The sequence below is a fragment of the Beta vulgaris genome, chromosome 7 (assembly GCF_026745355.1).
Source record: "Beta vulgaris subsp. vulgaris cultivar EL10 chromosome 7, EL10.2, whole genome shotgun sequence".
NCBI lineage: Eukaryota > Viridiplantae > Streptophyta > Magnoliopsida > Caryophyllales > Amaranthaceae > Beta > Beta vulgaris.
Genome location: NC_079208.1, coordinates 30,320,062 through 30,339,313, shown reverse-complemented (window position 1 = coordinate 30,339,313; position 19,252 = coordinate 30,320,062). Strand labels below are relative to the sequence as shown.

At 36.8% G+C, this 19,252-nt stretch overlaps 1 protein-coding gene across 4 annotated transcripts in view; it reads left to right on the top strand.

Moving 5' to 3' along the window:
* The first annotated feature begins 1,170 nt into the window (after window positions 1-1,170).
* Window positions 1,171-19,252, top strand: part of LOC104898941 (gamma-tubulin complex component 4) — a 28,531-nt gene continuing 10,449 nt past the window's right edge. For 2 of the 4 annotated variants that reach the window (XM_010686079.4, XM_010686077.3), the window contains exons 1-9: window positions 1,171-1,486; window positions 1,573-1,870; window positions 5,808-5,944; window positions 9,821-9,919; window positions 12,444-12,564; window positions 13,056-13,325; window positions 13,595-13,675; window positions 13,758-13,841; window positions 15,064-15,150. In XM_010686079.4, coding sequence (XP_010684381.1) covers window positions 1,320-1,486; window positions 1,573-1,870; window positions 5,808-5,944; window positions 9,821-9,919; window positions 12,444-12,564; window positions 13,056-13,325; window positions 13,595-13,675; window positions 13,758-13,841; window positions 15,064-15,150 — 1,344 coding nt within the window. In that variant the 5' untranslated portion in view covers window positions 1,171-1,319. Of the gene's footprint in view, window positions 1,487-1,572; window positions 1,871-5,701; window positions 5,730-5,807; window positions 5,945-7,708; window positions 7,794-9,820; window positions 9,920-12,443; window positions 12,565-13,055; window positions 13,326-13,594; window positions 13,676-13,757; window positions 13,842-15,063; window positions 15,151-19,252 lie in introns of those variants that run through there. The other 2 variants (XM_048648525.2, XM_048648524.2) reach the window with 2 other exon arrangements.

Genomic DNA, 19,252 nt, shown 5'->3' with positions numbered 1-19,252 from the left:
TCAAGAAGGATGAAAGGTGCATTACGACATAGACGAAATGACCTTGGAAATAGCCAATGATCATGTTCAATCTACCATTCATAGAGAAAAGAAAGTCTATTTGAGCTCGGATGCTATAAGCAAAGAAGAAGACAATTTAGGAGTACTTGAAATATACTCCACTAAGTAACTCAATGCAATAAGATGCTCAAGGCTCCCAAATCATAACATATGATTAAAGGTTGGTGCGCTAGTTATGCTTATATGGAATATTGATCAAACATCTAGATTATGAAATGACATGAGGTTAGTTGTCAATCATTTAGGCAATTATGTTATTGAAGCTACTGTTATTTCCAGAAGCAATTTCAGAGAAAAAGTATTTATCCCAAGAATGTTACTGAGCCCGTTTGACTCCATTAAATTTCCTATTAGATTCAGAGACGACAATGTCATTTAATTGTTTGTTTTGTTATTACTATAATTAGAAGTCACGCAGGCCTGTATCTCGCAAGACCAGTTTTCAGCGATGATCAATTTTATGTTGCCGTTTCCAGAGTTACGAGCAAAAAAGGTCTCAATATCCTTCCGTTTGATAAATAATAGAATTTGCGTACATATACAACAAATGTAGTTTACAAGGAAGTGTTGCCAAAACATATAAATTTTGAAAATTTCATATGTAATGTTTATTCATCACCACCTTTATTTTATGATTTTGTGTGATACAAAAAGTTAAATTAATGTTATTATGTGACTCCTTTAAATATCGAATAAAATAATACTCCCTCCGTCCCAAAATATAGTTTCCATTTCCCTTTTTTCATGATAATTTATGCAAGTAGGGATAGTAAAGATTTTTTGTTTATTTAAATAAATGTTGTATGGATGATTTTAGGAGAGAGAATGGAGTATAATTGGTGAAAGAGCATTAATTATAATATTTTGGTTGAATAAACAAAGAAAAAAACAAAATTCAAGAAGCAAATAAATGATGGGACACGGTTTTCCTAGACAATTTACAGAAACATGTGGAACTAAATATGGAAATTGGAACTATATTTTGGGACATCAAATATAAAAATGGGAACTATATTTTGGGACGGAGGGAGTAAATACTTTGGTGCATTATGCATAAAGAAGAGTAGGTGACTAGTGTAAGTGTTCCTTTAAAAAGCCCGGCAAACGCATAGAACATCCCGAGAAGGCCAGACTTGAGAAAATCAAATTAGTTTTCCCGCACTATACTGCCCACTGACGATTTCCCAGTTCCACACTCCACAAGACTGTTGCAGTTGAAGCCTCCACACTCCGATAGCACCACCACAGAAGAGAGGAAAATGCTGCACGAAATATTGCTCGCACTGCTAGGTTACACCGGTGACCTAATTCTCGACGAGAGAGAATCGCGCAATTCCCTCGGAATTCTCTCTCCTGATTCTCTCGTCTCCGATAAACCTACCTTCAAGCTCGCCCCCGATCTTTCTTTCATCGCTCCCACTGACAGGTCTCTCTCTCCTTTCATCAACTATAAAATACGAGTTAATATTTGAATTTTTGCTGGAATTTTAATTTCTTGTGGAATTTTTGCAGGAGTGTTATTGAGAGGATTATTAAGCTAGGGTTTTACTACAGGGAGTTGGATCGGTTTGCCTCGAAATCGAGGAATTTGAGCTGGATTAGATCGGCGTGCGTGAATGTATCGCCGTTGGAAAGGAGCGAGGAGATTTCAAAGATGAAGAGTGAGAATCAGAGTGTGTATAGGCGCGCTATTGCCAATGCTATCGTTGAGATTCTCTCCGTTTATCGATCCGCAGTTTTGCAGATTGAGCAGAAGTTATTGGCGGATCCTCTTCCCGTTTTGGCCACTGTTACTCAGGGCCTCAACAAGGTTTTGTTCTCTTAATTTCGTGTTAATTTTAATTAGAATTCTTTATGAAAAAAATTAAAATTTACTAATAAATACTTGACACACTTGTCTGAGCACGCTTTGCAAATGCATAACTTTAACCATTAATATCTCTAAATTCCCTACATGTATAATTTATAAAAATTGATGTTCTAAAAGTATAACAAGTTCCCATGTGACCAAATTTTTCTTTACGTAAAAATCACAAAAGACGGTCAAAGGAGAGTGTGTGATCAGAGCAAAAGTCAAACGTGTTGTCTATTTTGAAATGAAGGAAGTATTAGATATCAGGTATCGGTTAATGACCCTGAATAAAGCGAATTTCCACATGGCTGCACAAAACTTTTCCTTTCTTGTCGAATCCATCGTTTAAGTAAACTTAAGTTTCGCTTTTGCATTTGCATCACTCTAAAAGACAGATTATTGTGACTACCTGGGGATAAAGGAGAGTGATTAAGTGAATGCTCATTTGTTTCAGTTCCACTGAGAGAGTCAGCAAAGAGCACAAGTATACAAGAGAAATTTAGCTTCGTGTGCCTAAACGTCTGATAAGGACATCAGTATAGGTCAAAGCTTTCAGGTATTATCTTGAAGGGAGCCGTTTTTCCTATATGTTTAGATTATTTCGGGTTAAGGGAATAGATGAGTAAGTAGCAATTTAGAGGTGTAGCATGATTTGCAGAGAAATAAAGTTGTATATCTAGAGAGCCATGTCCATGTATATAGGTTGTTGAAAATAGAAAAGTTTGAGGAACTTGGAGGAGTGTGAGCTCATATAACTCCATCTCATCAATATCTTATTAGAAAATCCGAGAATAGCAATCCGGGCATTAAAATCAAAAGTTCCATATAATATGGAAATAAGAAAACTTATTTAAAGGCATATGGAGAGCGAAATTCCCCTTTACACAACCTTAAGATAGTTACTCTCTATCATATTGAGCATACCATCCTTTGTTTTGGAGGCTGTATCGGTTAGGATTTGCAAGTCCTGTACAGATTTGGCTCTACTTGAAACCTACCATATCCATTTCCATTGGGATGATGCTTTTAGACATTAATTCCTAGAAAGAACTCTATCCAGCTCAAGTAGGCAAGCTTTATTTCGAGTCATCAAACAATGTTTATGGTAAAGAGGGGTGCCTAATCACCTTGATATGCATATATTGCATATCAAGTGGCAAAACTGTATATATTACAACATGGACACATATGCATTCCAATAAAAAATGTATACAATAGTATTTATCAAGTAGGGAAACATGTATCATAATGTGTCAAATATGCAGTGGTAGGCGTGTCGCGCACCTAACAAAAATAAATAACCTAACTAATCCTCCTAACTATGTAGTAGGGTAAGTCAGAGTCGATCCCACAGAGAGAAAGTTGTTCTATGATTAGCTCTTAAATAATGGTAAGACTAAGAGATATCAATATCAAGAATAATGGTGGAATTAAACTATACTAATCAATATTAAAATAAAAGACTCTACAGTTAAGTATCCCCACTAGCACGAAATAATACAAAATAATTTCTACCCCAAACTAATAAATTAAATATTCACAAGGAAAAGTACACCCTATAAAGTACCATAGACCTCTCCCGAGTATCTATGGCTTCTCTAATATACATTCAAGCCTACTCCCGTAGAATCATGCAAATTAAAGACATTAAACACGACACTTTAACTTCCTAACAATTCATTCTACCTACTCCCGTGGAGAACTTCATGTCCTTAATTGAAATACTCAAATCCGTCAAAATTCAACTCCCGTTGTGATCAAGACAATGGAATCATAACAATACTAGTTATCCCTAATCTAGTATTGGCATATGCACAATCAATTAAGCAAGAACAATTAATAATTAATATGAGAATTTAAAGAAACAATCATGAATTAAATCATACTAGGGTTCAACTTAACCATAGATAAAAGAAACTACTCTATCATGAAATAAATAATGAAATCTAAAACTATAAAAGAAAACATAATTAAAGAAATCAATGAAAGAAACTAATAGAACTCATGAATTGATGAAAAAGAATAAAAACTAGGGTTTACACTAAAAACTAGAGAGAAAGAAGAAGAGAGAAAACTAAAACCTAAAACCTAAGAAGAATAACGTGAGAGGGGGAGGAGAGAGAAAGAATGAAAACCTATCTAAATAAATATTCAATAACCTAATATGACTTGGAAAGTAATTTACAAGATAAGGAAAGTATTAAATAAATCATTAATAGACGGATTAGTGATCCACGCGTACACGTGGCAGATTCCAGCAGAAACAGTGCAATCTTCCGAAAGGCATAACTCCTTGACTAGAAGTCTCCTCGGGGCGTGCCACCTATCGTTGGAAAGCTCTTCAAGTCTAGTTTCCAAATCTGCTAGAATTACTTGATTCTAAGAATGACATCAAAAGTTATGATCAGAAGAGTAGACGTGACTCTTTTTCACATTTCTTCTAATGATTTTCCGCTTAGTTTTCGCTCAAATTCGTACTATAAAATATCTATGACGATCCTTATGCCTTGTAGCTTCCTTCCAAGTGCTCCTAATCCTCAAGCTTAACTAATCATACTCCAAATATGTCTTCAATGCCTGAAATTCATCAAAAACAAGAAAACATACCGAATAGGAGTAGAAAAATATAACTTAAGAATATAATGCATCAATGAACCTAAATATGAAACTAAATGCTCTAAAATGCAACCTAAATGCACCTAAAAACTATATATAAATATGACTTATCATGCAGTTAAGTAGGGAAAGGTATACAATAATATATGTCAAATATGCAATTAGTGGTTTTTCTGGAGATGAATAGTAATAGTGTCAAATGAGCTTTCTCTTTTGCTTTTTTTTTCTTCCCAGTTATTCCCACACCATACTGCATATTCTTGTGCCTTCAATCACACTTTTCTGATTTGCAATCTGATATTAACTTAAGAGTTTCTCCTTTGGTAACCCCAAGCCAAAATAAATCTAATCCCTCATTATCTTGTATTTTTTGTCCAGCCTTTTTGCTATGCCATGACTCATAAGATATATTGTTTAAAGGTATAAAGGAAATTAACAGAATAAATCCGAGAAGAATCCATATGTTAGAAGATTGTGCTAGCTTTTTAAATTACGTTTGAAAAGCGACTGTTCTTCTGTGAACTCTATGGAACAATTTTCTTGCAGGGCTACCTACATTAGACTCACCATATATTCTTAGTTTGTCGTGGCTCTGGCTCACAATTTACAACCCTTGAAAAAGTAGCTTTTTAGTTGAGATTTCAATAGTGACATCAACCAACCGAGCCTTGCCCCTTTCTATCTAAGATGCCTCTTACATCTTTCTTCAGAATATGAGGGTATAGTTTCCTTTTCTTCACTAACATCATATTGTTATGATCTTGTCTCGTTTGCTTTCATCACCCTGAAGTTCGTAAATGAGAATTTAGGAGTTGCAGCAGGGACTCAAACCCACTGATAAAGTTTCAGGTGATTTAGATACTTCATAATCTGGTTTGTCATTGCTGATATTGATGTGGACGCGGATCCACCTTTTAGTAAAGTTTTAATGACCCAGATCTTGAAAGAAAGATGGTTTCTTGATAGTTTCTTGGATGGTTTCTTTATGAATAACACTCGAATTAAAGAAAGATAAGCTATTTGATTTAACACTCTTGAACTCTCAAATAGGTTCTTGATTTAGTTAAGTCACTCCTAACTTAATTAATAAATCACTAAACTCAATTCCCTTACCCTTATCTTTGTCTTGAAGGGAATATACTGTTTTCTGATATTTGTTATTGCCTTACACAGTGGAGCAGTGGCATGAATACTTGTCAAGGTTTTGATTTTTTAATGTCTTTTTATATGTTTGATGAATTTGACTTCAAGGTTGTAACTAAATGATCTTTCTCTCCAGTTTTTTGTTCTTTTGCCTCCTTTATATGAGCTTATACTAGAGATAGAGCGTGATAATGTTCGTGGAGGAAAACTTCTCCACCTATTGCATACAAGATGTCATTGCGGGGTGCCTGAACTTCAAACTTGCCTTCAAAGGTAAGGAAAATATTGTTTCAGAGACGTCTTTTTTGTTCACTTATGCTGCTATTTTGCTTCTTCAAGGCTGTAATTTATTATATGTCCCTAGCCAAGTGGATTTGGTGTAGTTATGCTCCATATCATTAAAATTCAGTCTTTTTGTCACATAATGACCAAGCTGTAATGGATTTTTCAGTTGCCGTTTCGTTAAATCCCATTGCATAACCTAACGATAAAATCAAGCATTAGAAAGTTTTTTTCTTGTTACATACGTTGTTTTGTCAAAATTGCCCAATAATATTTACTAATTAAATATGTGGTTAGTACAAAGTATTACTTTTAAATAATTATTCATTGACTAAATACGTGACCCACTCATATTATGAGGGGGTGTTTGGTTTGGGGGTTACAAGAAAGGGAAAGGGAATCACGTAAGCTGATAAGCTTACTTGTTTGTTTGGTCCATTCAATCACTCAGTTTACCCCTTGCTTACCCCCAATCTCCTCTATATTGACCCCGCCCACCCTAAGGGCTTCACTCACCCTTTCTCTCCTCTAACTCCATGTTCACCATGATTGCCACCACTTAGCCACGGGAACACCATCCCTCCACCCAAAGACCAACCCCACCCAAAACCACCACTCCACCAACCGAACAACCCCACCCACCCGGCCGGAAACAACCCCCATCTCACCCGGCCGGAAACAACTCCCACCAGAAACCACCTGTGCAACACCTGAAACAAGCCCACCCCCAAAACAACCCGTGCAACACCCGAAACAAGCCCTCCCAAAACCACCCCTGCAACACCCGAAACAACCCCACCCCACCCGAAGCCACTTGTGAAACACTCGAAAACCACATGTGGAACACTTGCAACCACAAGTTTACCACCTGAAAACAACCACCATCCACCCGAAAACCACCACCACTTACCCACATCCCTCCAAAAATCACTAGATCTACAAGAGCGAAGCAGATAATTTTTTGCTTGTGGACAAGGTGAAGGTGTCGCCGGCAAAGGAAAGGGGAAGGGGGAGATGTGAAGGGGGTGGCGTGGGGGAGGGGAAGAGTGGCGGCGGCAGAGGAGAAGAATAATGGCGGAGGTGGAACTTTATGGTTAAGAGTGGTGGTGGTTTTAAGGGAAAATGGTGGTGGAAATTTTATGGTTTCCCTTTGATATTATTGAAACAAACAACTTAGAAAATGAAAGGGTAAACCTTTCCATTCTCCTTGTATCTCTTTCTCAAACCCTTTTCCTTTCCTATTAACAAAACCAAACACCCCCTCATAGTTTTGGTCATATTTAGTGGAAGAATACTTCTGAATCTAAATTCATACAAACGAGGTTAAATTTCAGTTTTGTAAAATTTTGGAAAGATAATATACTTCATTAGCTGCTATCCGTTCCTTTTATTCATTACAAGTGTCTTTTGCGACAGTTAGTCGGGATGCGACTGCATCTATGATCTGTTTCCTTGTTTTCCTCACATTTTTCATTATAAAATTGAGAATAAAAATTTGGACAAATAGAGTTTCTTGATATCGTTTCATGATACGTGGCCTTTATTTCAAGAAGAGGAGTACTGTATTTTAAAGGAAGAAGGGGTATCCCTTGAGATTTATTTGTTATATGATGTGCCCACACCTTATGTCAGTGTGTCTTACCATCTAGCATACTGAATTCATGTGATATTGATTTTTTGAATTTGAAAACTTTATTAGTGCGGGCCTCTTATTATCTTGTCATTTAAGAGTGATTCATGATGATTTCATTGCAGGTGAAGCCATTCTTGTGTTCAATGAATTGAACCGATTCGTGGGTGATTCGAGTAGGTTACTATATAAAGGAGAGATATGGTGGAGGTTGCCGTTATGGTCTCCCATGTGTGGATTGTTATTGACCTGTTATTATTTCTATCTTGTGGTTCAACTAGTTATAGAATGCTCTCTCTCTCTCTTTTCTGGAGAAATTATTGAGTTAGTTATCAGTCTCAAGATTAACTTATCTGAATTCACTGTAAGCGAGATTATTGTGGAGTCATCTACTCTTTGGCTTTTTCTTTGGTTGAAGAATGAAGTCTATTCACTTACCTCGGGGTTTCTATAAGCGGGGTTTGTTAGGATGAGTGCTATTTGGGAACTAGTAGCTGACAAAGTCTATAAGAAATTAAAAGGTGGGAAAGCAAGCTATTTATCCTAGCCTGGAATCCCTTTAGAGTATTATGAGGGAGTTTTTATAGTCAAGCATTGGGTAGGTAAAGAGTGATCATGTAGTAAATTGGATCCATGGCTCCATGCTATTAGCCTATTAGGCCTAAAGCAAAGGGAGGGTCTGGGTTGGGGATTTGATGTCCAAAAGTATAACTTGATCAAGTAAATGGGTTTTTTGATTTTCATTGAAAGTGTGGTTTCCACAAGAATGTTCAGAACTTGCTAGTAGGATGAATGCTTCCTACTTTACCCTTGGAGGCTCTTTTCTCTCTTTTTCATCCTCTAGTGAGGTACGAGGTGGAAATAGGGTCATATTATCACTTTTGTTTTAAAACTTCTTCGGATTGGTGGGGAACTTTGGATGGGGGTTTAACCTTTGTCAATCTCCAACAATTATGATTACTCCTGGTCTTGCATTCATGATGCTCTTGTCTCTTCTTTTGTGGTGGGTAGAATCCTTATGGATACTTCAGTACTCCATCTTTGGCCAAAAATGTAAGATTTTCATAAAATGATAAAATAGTTGAGTTGGACACTAGGATACATGTCGGTGTCATTAGTCCCAGTAACATAGGGTTGTTCTATGTCCAAGAAGTTTCACTTCAGTAGAGATTGATTGGGTTAGGAGGTTGCCTATCTGGCTAATTCTGCATCCTTGATCTAGTTTCCTTTACCAACTTTTTGATAGGTGTGTTCTGTCAGAAGATTCTACTGTAGAGTTCATCCTTCTCCAGTTTCCGCTCATTTTGAAGGCTGCGGTTCCAAATAGGGTCAAAGCTTTTGGATTGGGAGCTTTGCTGGATAGAGTCAACGCCTGTTGTGGTGCTACCAGTATAGATTTTGGTGCCTAATGTGTGCACTAGTGCTTAGATGGTGGGAAGACAAGCAGCTGTAACTTGTCTTTGCATTGTAGTGACTTCTTTTTCAGGAAATAAGCATTTTAGTGTTACAGGGTTATGTTAGGCGTATGTCAGTCTTGTGGCAATCGTGGATATCTTATGGGGGTTTCCAGAGTGTCAGAGGAATAAGGGGATTAGAGGAGTTGTGGTATTCATCCTTTACTGTTGTCATGTGGGTGATTTGGTTGGAGAAGCATGATAGATTTTATCAAATTTGGGTGGAAGAAAGCCATATACATTTTTGTGTCCCTCTGGCCACAAGCTCATGCCAATCAATGGGCTCCTCCTTGATTTTGTCTTTCGGATGTTGAAACAGATCCAAGGGCTCCTTCTGAACTGCTGGTTCTTCCTCTTTGTGTTTCTTCCTTTACATGCAATGGGCTTTCTTTCTGTATTAATGTTACAAATTAATTCAGCACTAACATAAATCAACTTTATCTATAAGTGTTACCAATTAGTTTGGCACTAACATAAATAAATATACAAGTCATCTATGGTATCTAGTTATGAGTTTGTTATACAGCTCACTACTGAGCCTAGTCTGTTATGAGTTTGTTATACAGCTCACGACTGAGCCTAGTCTGTTATGGTGATTTCGTGAAGGGGTTTGTAATTCGATGCATGATATTGGTTATCATGACTTTTGTGTATTAGTGAAGATTCTTGGTTGATGCTTCTGTTAACTCATCCCATTAATTTTGATTTGCAGTTACTTTGAATTTGGATTATGGGACTGAAAGATAATTCATATTTATTTACTATTTGCCTTCCATGTTGTAGGCTGCTTTGGCATGGGCATCAAGTGATGTTCAATCAACTTGCATCTTGGATGGTTTATGGTATTCTTCAAGATCCTTATAAAGAATTCTTTATCAGAAGGTAATGGCAGAGACCTGCTTCATCTTCATTGGATTTGCCTGTTATCTCATAAGAGCTTAATTGCAATATGTGGCTGTCTACTTTTGTTCTCGACCATGGAGTAATGTTGCATTCCGTTTTTTTTTTCAATTTTTGGAAGATGGTACACTTCTTTCTTGAGCTTCTCATGTAATCTTAATGGTCCCGTTGCATACTTAATACCACACCAGGGTCATTGACCTGATGGGGTAACCACCAAATAACTTACGATTTCTTCACCCATAAACGAGGATTTGAGTCCATTACCCGATAGACTGACTACCAAATAGTTCTAGTCTATAAGTATGAATACTCCTAATAGGTGCTTTTCACTCGTAGGGGTAGAATAAGCCTAAGGTCGTGAAGATGGTTCCCATTTAACAAATTGAATAAATATGAGGCTATGAGCACTTTTTTTCGCTAAATCACCAATATGTCTCCTTCAACAATTCAACAGTCACTTACCATTCAAGTACTGCCTCCCCAGGTAATAAGTATTTTAATAACAAATAATGACCACACAACATTAGATTACAACTTCAGTAATCTTACAACCACGTCTTTCACACAAATTCACATAGCATTAACCAACTTTTTAACGTTTTAAGTTTCATTCTTGCAAATGTTAACTAATTAATAATAAAAGAATGCTAATCATGACATCATATATAGTCAAATGATTATGGATTTATGATTTTAATTAATAATAGGCGATATTATTTTGGAGATAATAGTATTTTATCCTTAGAGGCAGTCTTTACGGATATATAGGTAAACAACAATGGAAGACTCGGGAATGTCTAAAAAGGTTAGAGCATCTTTTTGTGGTTAGATATGATTAATGTGGAAGTCATTAGAGCAATATATGAATCGGTGTCATGGTTCGGAGAGACGACTATTTGAGAATGAGCCAAGGACTAATGCATGGCTGTAGGTTTTCTCCCATACTTAACTTGGTTTTTGGCCCTAACAAATCCACCTTCAATCACCTCTTAACTCAGGATTTTTGTTTCTTTAAAGAGTTAGAACTTATTATACGAAGCTTAATCGAATAGTAATTCCCCCAATATTATTCCTAGAGTTGATGTAGTGTTGCTCAATTAAAAAGTACATCTGGGATCTTTGAAATTCGTGAAGTTTTGACATGATTCTTATCACGATAAATTCTAGTTCTCCACCAACTCCCATTGAATTTTCTTATTATGTTGAGAGTTAGAGGGATTTCCTCAGAATTTTAATCTTTATCATGCACAAGCCTGGGACTTGGGGGGAAGAGTTGGTGTAGTTGATTTTTTTCTTTTTTTTTTTTGAAGGGGGGGGGGGGGATTGTTTAGAGGCTTGTTCAAAGGCATTAAACCATTAAAGAAATAAGATTAAAAAAATACTCAAATTTGGTTATATACCCTATTAATAGTTAAGACGTTTTGTAATATCACTGCTTTTAATAATTAATAGAATAACAATTCAAAATTTCTTACTGAAAAAATAAGAATTCTGTGAAAAAGTAATTTATTGTTTTTACAGTAATTGTATGGATTTTTGCTAGGAATTGTGTCCTATATGGCTAATTAGTGTTAAATCATGCATCCTCCTGTAGCCATCTCTCTGGTTACTGGTAGAGTTCTTTCTTTTTCATTGTTAGGCCGGGACATGCTGTTGAGTCCTGAGAGGTGCTATAATAGAAATTAGAAATTCTAATTGGCGACGGGGATTTGAATCAGATAATTTATTGTCCGCTAGTATTCTACAGCCTAGTTGTGCAACTTTAAGATTAACTGGGAGCTCATACATGATATGTTGCATTCAGCAGGATGTCCCACTCAGAACTTGTTGAAGAATAAGTTGTTGTCTTCTCCCCCCTATTCTCCTTCCAATTCCTCTGTTCTCTTTTTAGGGGGGAGGGGGTTATTGGTTTTCCTAGTTGCAGAAGTGGTGAATAAGACACATCAATGAACATCTGGTAGGGTCTATTTTGACTGTTGGCTGGGTGTCATATAGAGCTCCTCAATCTTTTAAGATGATAATTTCCTTTGAAGTGTTAGTTTTCTATATTTAAATGTGATTATTGATCTGCACTCAAGATCTATATGATAAATAGAAGGTTCTCTAGGTACATCCATTTGTAACTTTAATTATACAAAAGAGAATGTTCCTGCAATTTTAGATTTTATGGAAAAGGTGCTCAACCTACAGAAACTGTGTATGAGATTCTAAAGAGGGAAGAGGGTTTTAAAGAATTTCGACTTAATCAAACGAAGTTCAATTGATAAAATAAAAAACAAAGATAATGCAGTTCTAGTTATAGAACTTTTTTTTCCAGGGAGCTGCCTGAAGAAAGAGATTGATTATTTTGCAATATTTTTCTAAAGCAAGAGGCTAGAAATTTCAATTTGAGAAAAAAGAACATTTTTCTATATTTGTTTGTTATTTGATCTCTCCTTTCTAATTAGTAGTTCTTAGACTCATTGTTAATTTTTGTTCTTACACATCTGTGTTTCTTTCCCAGTGAAGAAGGCAGGGAGCCGGAGAAGGATTCGTCAAATGCGGATATAATTCGGAAATCGACACGCTTAACCATAGAAGATTCCTCTTTAGCTGATTGGCACTTAGGTTTTCATATATCTTTGGTACGATCTGCTCTGCTAGGAGATGCTATTTATCTGAGCACATCTTGCCTGCAGCTTGTGGAGCTGGGGTTTTCTTTCTTATTATAACTGTGCAGCTGCAGGTCCTTGCTTGAGGACTATGACTAGCTTTATGCTAGAAAGTAGCGCCTTAACATATGCCTGCGCCTTGGTTTTGGATTTTTTTATTGGGCTGCTTGTTAATTGAAATTGTACTGAAGGCAGATGTGGTAGTTACCTTTGCACTGGTCGAGTAACATGTTAGCTATATATGTTCCATTAATCTAATATGCAAGTATCCATCTCTCCCCTAGATTGATGTAGCATGCTTGTCAGTGGAGCAGTATTCTATCTCCCCATCCCCATCCCCATCCCCTTTCCTCCTTTTTTCTTTTTCATTGAACTCCAGACCTTTGCCACTATCCTGTGTACGTTAGTAATCTGCATTTGTGTTCCTGCTGCAGATATATGACTTTTAACGGTTATCAATGCAGGATATGCTTCCTGAATATATCCACATGCGTGTTGCAGAGTCTATTCTTTTTGCCGGTAAAGCTGTTAGGGTGCTCCGGAATCCCAGCCCTGGCTTTACACAAGATACATTGCATTACCACCAAATTCCGAGGGAATCTTACATAATTCAAGGATTTGCTGATCGCTTTTCCTTCCCAAAGGATTCTTCTGCAGATTCAGAACTTACAGGAAAAGAGTTATTACCACAGGCCGAGGCAGATAAAATTGAAGCAATGCTCCAGGATCTAAAGGTTTTCTTCCTTTCAATATGTTTTTTCATAGATGTAAATGCTAGTTCAGGTTTTTATGGGGGTATCTATGAGTTGTTCCAATAGACTTATACATGAATGCTAGTTGAGGTTCTTATGGGATATTCATGACTTGTGTCTGTGGTTTCCTCTGGTGAAGATTGGTCTTTTCCAGTTATGTTGCTCACTCAGAACCCTCAAGAAAATGGGAACGAACCAGATTTTGTTGCCCTGAGAAAGCATTTAGATTTGAAATTCTTTCTGATATGCAGGAATCAACAGAATTTCACAGGAGGTCATTTGAGTATGCTGTTGACTCTATTCGAGCTGTAGCAGCTAGTCGTCTTTGGCAGGTGGAGCATTCGATGATTTTATACATATTTTAGCCAGTTTCTTATTGGGTATCTATGTGAGTATTTTTGAACGTCAATGCAGCTTGTAGTTGTTCGTGCTGATCTAAATGGCCACCTGAAGGCGCTTAAAGACTATTTTCTGCTGGCCAAGGGAGACTTTTTTCAGGTTAGATATGGACACATTCAAGATTACAAGTCTTCAGGCTTGTCTTCTATTGTGTTTCATTGTGTTGGAAAGCTTCCATCATCTTTTGCTTTGTCGTTTCTCTATGTATTAGGGGTTCTGTAGCACTAATTTGGTTAATTTTTGTTTTCAACCGCAAATCCTCTTTAAAGAACTAACAACTTTATGAAGGGAATGTTGTCTGTGTTGGTAACTGAGCACAGTGTAAATTTAACATCATGGAATCATGCATCCTTCATTTTTCTATGCAGTGAATGTGTTTCCATATCTAAGTAGCGATATTACAAGATTAAATTGATCCTGGTATCTTGCCTTTGGCACCTTTGTTTTGGCTCTATGTGATCGCTACTAGTGTTCTTTGTTCTAAAATTTACTCCACTAGTGCCATGTAATGGATCACTTCTTTTCGAATGAAGCAGCTTCAAGTTATGCAATAAGTAAATGGCTTGTCATTTTGTCATTGTCCCTCCAGTGCAACCTGGAATTTTCAGTAATTTCCGATTCTGATGATATTTGCTAAGAGAACTCAACAGAGCCTTTCTGCATGCTCCGAAATTTCCAGTAATTGCCTACTCTGATGATATTTGTTAAGAGAACTCAACACAGTCTTTCTGCATGCTCCAGGAGCAGCGCAATTATGATTGAATTTCTTTTCTGTGCTTCGGAAACTAACATTTCTTAGTATGTATAGTCACTAGTTGAGTAATCAGCTTTATTGTGCTTACTTATGGGTATTCCTTGGAATGTGGTCCCATGTAAGAGAGATAATTGCTGGAAAATATGGTTTAGCTGTTAATTAGAAGTGTTGCTTTAGAAAAGAAGACATTGTAGGGATTTTATTTTCATTTTTATCCAGTTCTTCTGTATTGATTAAAGCAAACTTGAGACTGCGGATAAGCTGAGCTTAAAGTGCAATAAAATGCAATAAAATGCTTAACTCAACCTGATGCTTGAAGCTTATTGGCCTTCATTATGACTAATTAATGTCTGATAACACAATGGTGATTTCATGATTGTCCTTTTTGTTTGTCGGATTTACAAGCTCCTAGATAAACTTCTGGACCAACTGTTAGGTACTTGTGGCTGTTATTTCTTGATAGTATGTGGTGTTTTGAGTATTTCGGTCATACTATAGCAATATATATTCTATTATGCGTGTTAACCTCTGAAATTACTGAAGTCTATTTAATCTTAATTTCTTCAGTGCTTTTTGGAGGAGTGTCGCCAATTGATGCGCTTACCACCTCGCCAATCAACTGCTGAAGCTGATCTTATGGTGCCATTCCAGTTGGTATGGTATAATAACCTCTCTAATTGACGGGCAATCTGGTATTGCTCTTTGTTTCCTCTTTGAGCAATATCAGTAATTTGCTATGGATTGCTAATCATGGTACCTGATTAATTTTCTGTAATTCGTAAATTGAGTTGCACATGATAAGTTGAGGGCATGATGTTGGCTCTGCTGTCTTTTTTTTACATGGGTGACATTTGGTGTCTTTTTATTACTTTCCAATTTCATGTATAGTATTATTCGAAGTAAAAAGGAAAGGATGCCTTTCTTCTTTGTCAAGAGTGATATCAGCCGTCAACCTACAAATGTGTGAGTAAGCAGATATCAGAGTATCTCTTTTGATGAGATCTTGACTCCGAAGGAAGATTGAGGTTATCTCTGGTTGCAAGAGTTTGGGCACCAAAATGTGTCTAATTCATCAAACCAATTCAACCAAATAGAGCTGCCCTCAATGCCGGACCTATGCAATCAAAATTCCCATGATATTGTGCTCTCATAGTGTGTGTATATTTTTGGGGTTGGGTGGGCTGGCGGTGGTTCATCAGAAATTACATATTTAAAGAAATGAAAAAGTGACCATCAAGGAAGGATAAGAACTTGATAGAATAACATCATATGAAAAAAGCACGACTGGGAAGTTGGTCTTACAACACAAAGTCCTAGGAGTTTAGTCGAACAGTTGACACATATTTATCGCAGATTCGCAGGTAGCAGGAATGTAGCAAACATCTCCTCTTTTCTTTTCCTCTCTCTTGGTCTCATTCCTCCTGTACTTTGTACCTTCCCTTCGTTACTCACTTCTTCTAAAGGGCCTTTAGGGGATCTCATCGTGTCAATTGAAGGGAAAACCTACATGTGTAGAAGATATAGCTCTGCAAAAACAGAAGATGGATAACAATGTGGGCCAAAAAGATTAATGTGATAATGAAGCTGTGACGTGTTGGAAACACCATCTTAGAAGTAAAAATCGCCCTGACTATGGTGCAATCGGAAGTGGCGTTGCCCCCCAAGATTTCACACAGCTATTCCCCTTAATGTGCACTCAAATAAGGGAAATTAGGAACTCATAATAATGCTCAGAACTAGAGAGAGAAAATCAGAAAGAAGAGAGGAAGAATATATTGTTTTCTATGTATTTCTAAGGACAGCAAAACACTTTTTATAGCCAAAAACAAAGTGTAACTCAAGAGAAATTTTAGGAGAGAAATCTGCCAAATTAAATCTGTCAAATTAAACTAGAAAAATAATCCATAAAAGCTCTCTATATTTAAGGAAAGAAAACAGATTTGGGGGAGAAAAATAAGCAACTGTTACAACACATTTAAAACAGAGTGGAATAGACTTTGTAACTGATAAGCTTCATAAATCTGAACTCTCAGATACAACATGGTCCTTTTAGTCTATACCACAACTTCTATTTGCATTATATCTCCAACAACACGTGTCCCCAAAAAGCTGATTATGCTAATCTCTATTATATAAGCCAAGGGAGAAGGTGTGGTGTCCTCTTTTGAAGTGACTAAACTACCCTTAATGATCTAATTAATGGAATGAAAAAAATTACAAAAGCAAATCATTTAAAAATTCTCATTCCAACTTGTCATTTAAAACAAGTTTAAAATGGTATATGCATCAAATATTTCAATCAAAAATTAAATGGACAAAATATTTATACCTTATAAAAAAAGATGGCATACATAACGTGCACATGAAAAGTTTGAACATTCACTATCTTTGATACTCTTTAATTCAGTTAAACCAACTCATTATTTTTGTTCTTTTTGTTCAATATTCATTCACAAAAAATTAATGTTAACAATCACCCACAACCTTTTTATTTTTTTACATTAGCGAATTAATATCTCTAAATTCATCTAACCGTTGAATTTTTCACATTTAAGTTTAATCATAAATAACGTACGAATGGAGTATCTAATAGAATAACAAATTTTGAAATTAACGCACGCATCGCGTGCATATGAAGGCTAGTATCATTAAATTTAAGGAGCAGAGACCGAAGGAAGTCGATGAATGGGGGTTTAGTTGTTCTTCACTGAGGAACATTGACAGAGGATGAGATATAGGGTGTAGCTCGGACGGTGGAGGACCAGATTCAATGTCGATGTCGGATTTCTGTTGGTGTGTCTTGCATGCTAGGGGAAGTCAGTGAAGAACTTTGTTTCAGGGTGGAAAATCTGTATAATTCTCATTTGATTTTAAGGTAGCTCTTAAAGAGGAAATAGGGAAGAAAGGGAGGAGGAGGGGCTTCAACACCCGTGGGTCAAATCTGGTTCGGTCTTTCACCTTTTCTCTTTCTATGGGAAGTGAGGAACTGGGTGGGATCTGTGACGATGTTCACTTGTGATAATAGGAAAAAGAAGCTGTTGTTCTGGATCTGGTTGGTCTTGTCAGATTAAGGATTTTCTTTTGGTAATTGGATCCACGAGGAGATGCAAACAGGTTGTCTTAGTGTCAGCAAGGCAATCTTCCTGATGTGATTTGCATGGTGGCACAAAAGTGGCTTGTGGTTGGTCATTGCGCCGTTCTATGGAAGCATGTGATACAGGTGTTCATTTGTAACTTGATGCTAAGTAAGCCATGTGATACTGCTCATGATTATGCGGTTTCTGGGATGGTAGCTCTTCTCTGATGACTGATTCTGTGTTTGGCTGGTGTTGGGCATGGTGCAATTAGGATGAAGTGGCCACTAGGATGAAGTTTTTGAGCGATGGGGGTTGTGGTGGGGAAGTGGAAGTGCTAATGACAGTAATTCTCTTTAGGTTCAAGAGGGATGGAGGAGAAACTGATGAGAAGGTGAGCATCATATGTAGTGTGAAGTGTTAAAGAGAGGGGAGAAGGCATTGGAATGTCACTTTTGAACAATATTATGGATCTCTGACCCCATTGTCTTATGGCATTACTCTACAATTGCTTGCATTCAGGTTATGGATATCCCTGCTCTAGTAGATGCTATCGTACTAAATGCCATAGAACTTTTGATCTGGATGAGGACCTTCTGTGAAGTTAAAGGGAAGTATATCTCTCGGTTGTTACTTGTTTTATTATATTATGGCGTCTTTCTCATATTGTGTGATGTTCAAGATCGTACCCCCTCCGTCCCTAAATATAGTTCCCATTTCTTTTGGGCACAAGTATTAAGGAAAAATCATAAGTGAGACTTTAATTGTATTAAATCAGAATTAAAAATTGAAGTCGGTACACTATTCATGAATTGTTTATTGAGGAGAGAGAATGTGGGTCACTTTACAAAGTCATCTTGTTTATGGGGAAGTGGTTAATATAGTAAGAAAATGAAAGCTAAATAATATTTTAATTGGTGGACCCGTATCAAACAAGGAAATGGAAAATTTATTTGGGACAAACATAAATGGAAAAAATGGGAACTCTATTTTGGGACGGAGGGAGTAGCACATAGGTTGAGTCCTAATATATCTAGAAAGAGAGATTAAAACTAAAGCTACATGTTGCATCCATTGTTGATAATGGAATAGAGGAGAGAAAAACTGGAAGAAGCTACATTAATTACTTCATTTTATTCACCCATGACTTTTTTTTTTTGATGATTATTATTCACTAATGACTTATATCACGAAACCAGGGATAAAGGGAAAAAATGGTTTAGACGTTGTATTATAAAATAGTAGTTGTATATCAAAAGAACCTCGTAAAGAGTCTTATGAGAAACAATAAAACCTAGTCTGCCTGCATCCATACCAGAACGTTTTCGCAATAGAATACCTGCAAGTGGTGGAGGACCTACTAGAAATAAGAGACCACAAGAACATGGAATAAAAACTCGGCCGTTCCGCTATGTATCTGCCGTTTGGTAATGGATTTGCAAGTCGCCATTCCAAGAAATCCCGTTATTCACGTCCTTCTCGCCGCGTCGTCCGTTACGTAACGGTGACTCGCTGCATTAGAGCATCCTTTTTCCCGTTATGGTTGTTCCTTTGACAGAACTGACAAAAGAAAAAGTATAAATAGTACGAAAACAATATGCACAGACTAAAAAAGGGAGAATAAATTAGTGGGGGCATTTAAGTTTTGATGTATACGAGCTGTTTCATATATTATGTTGAAT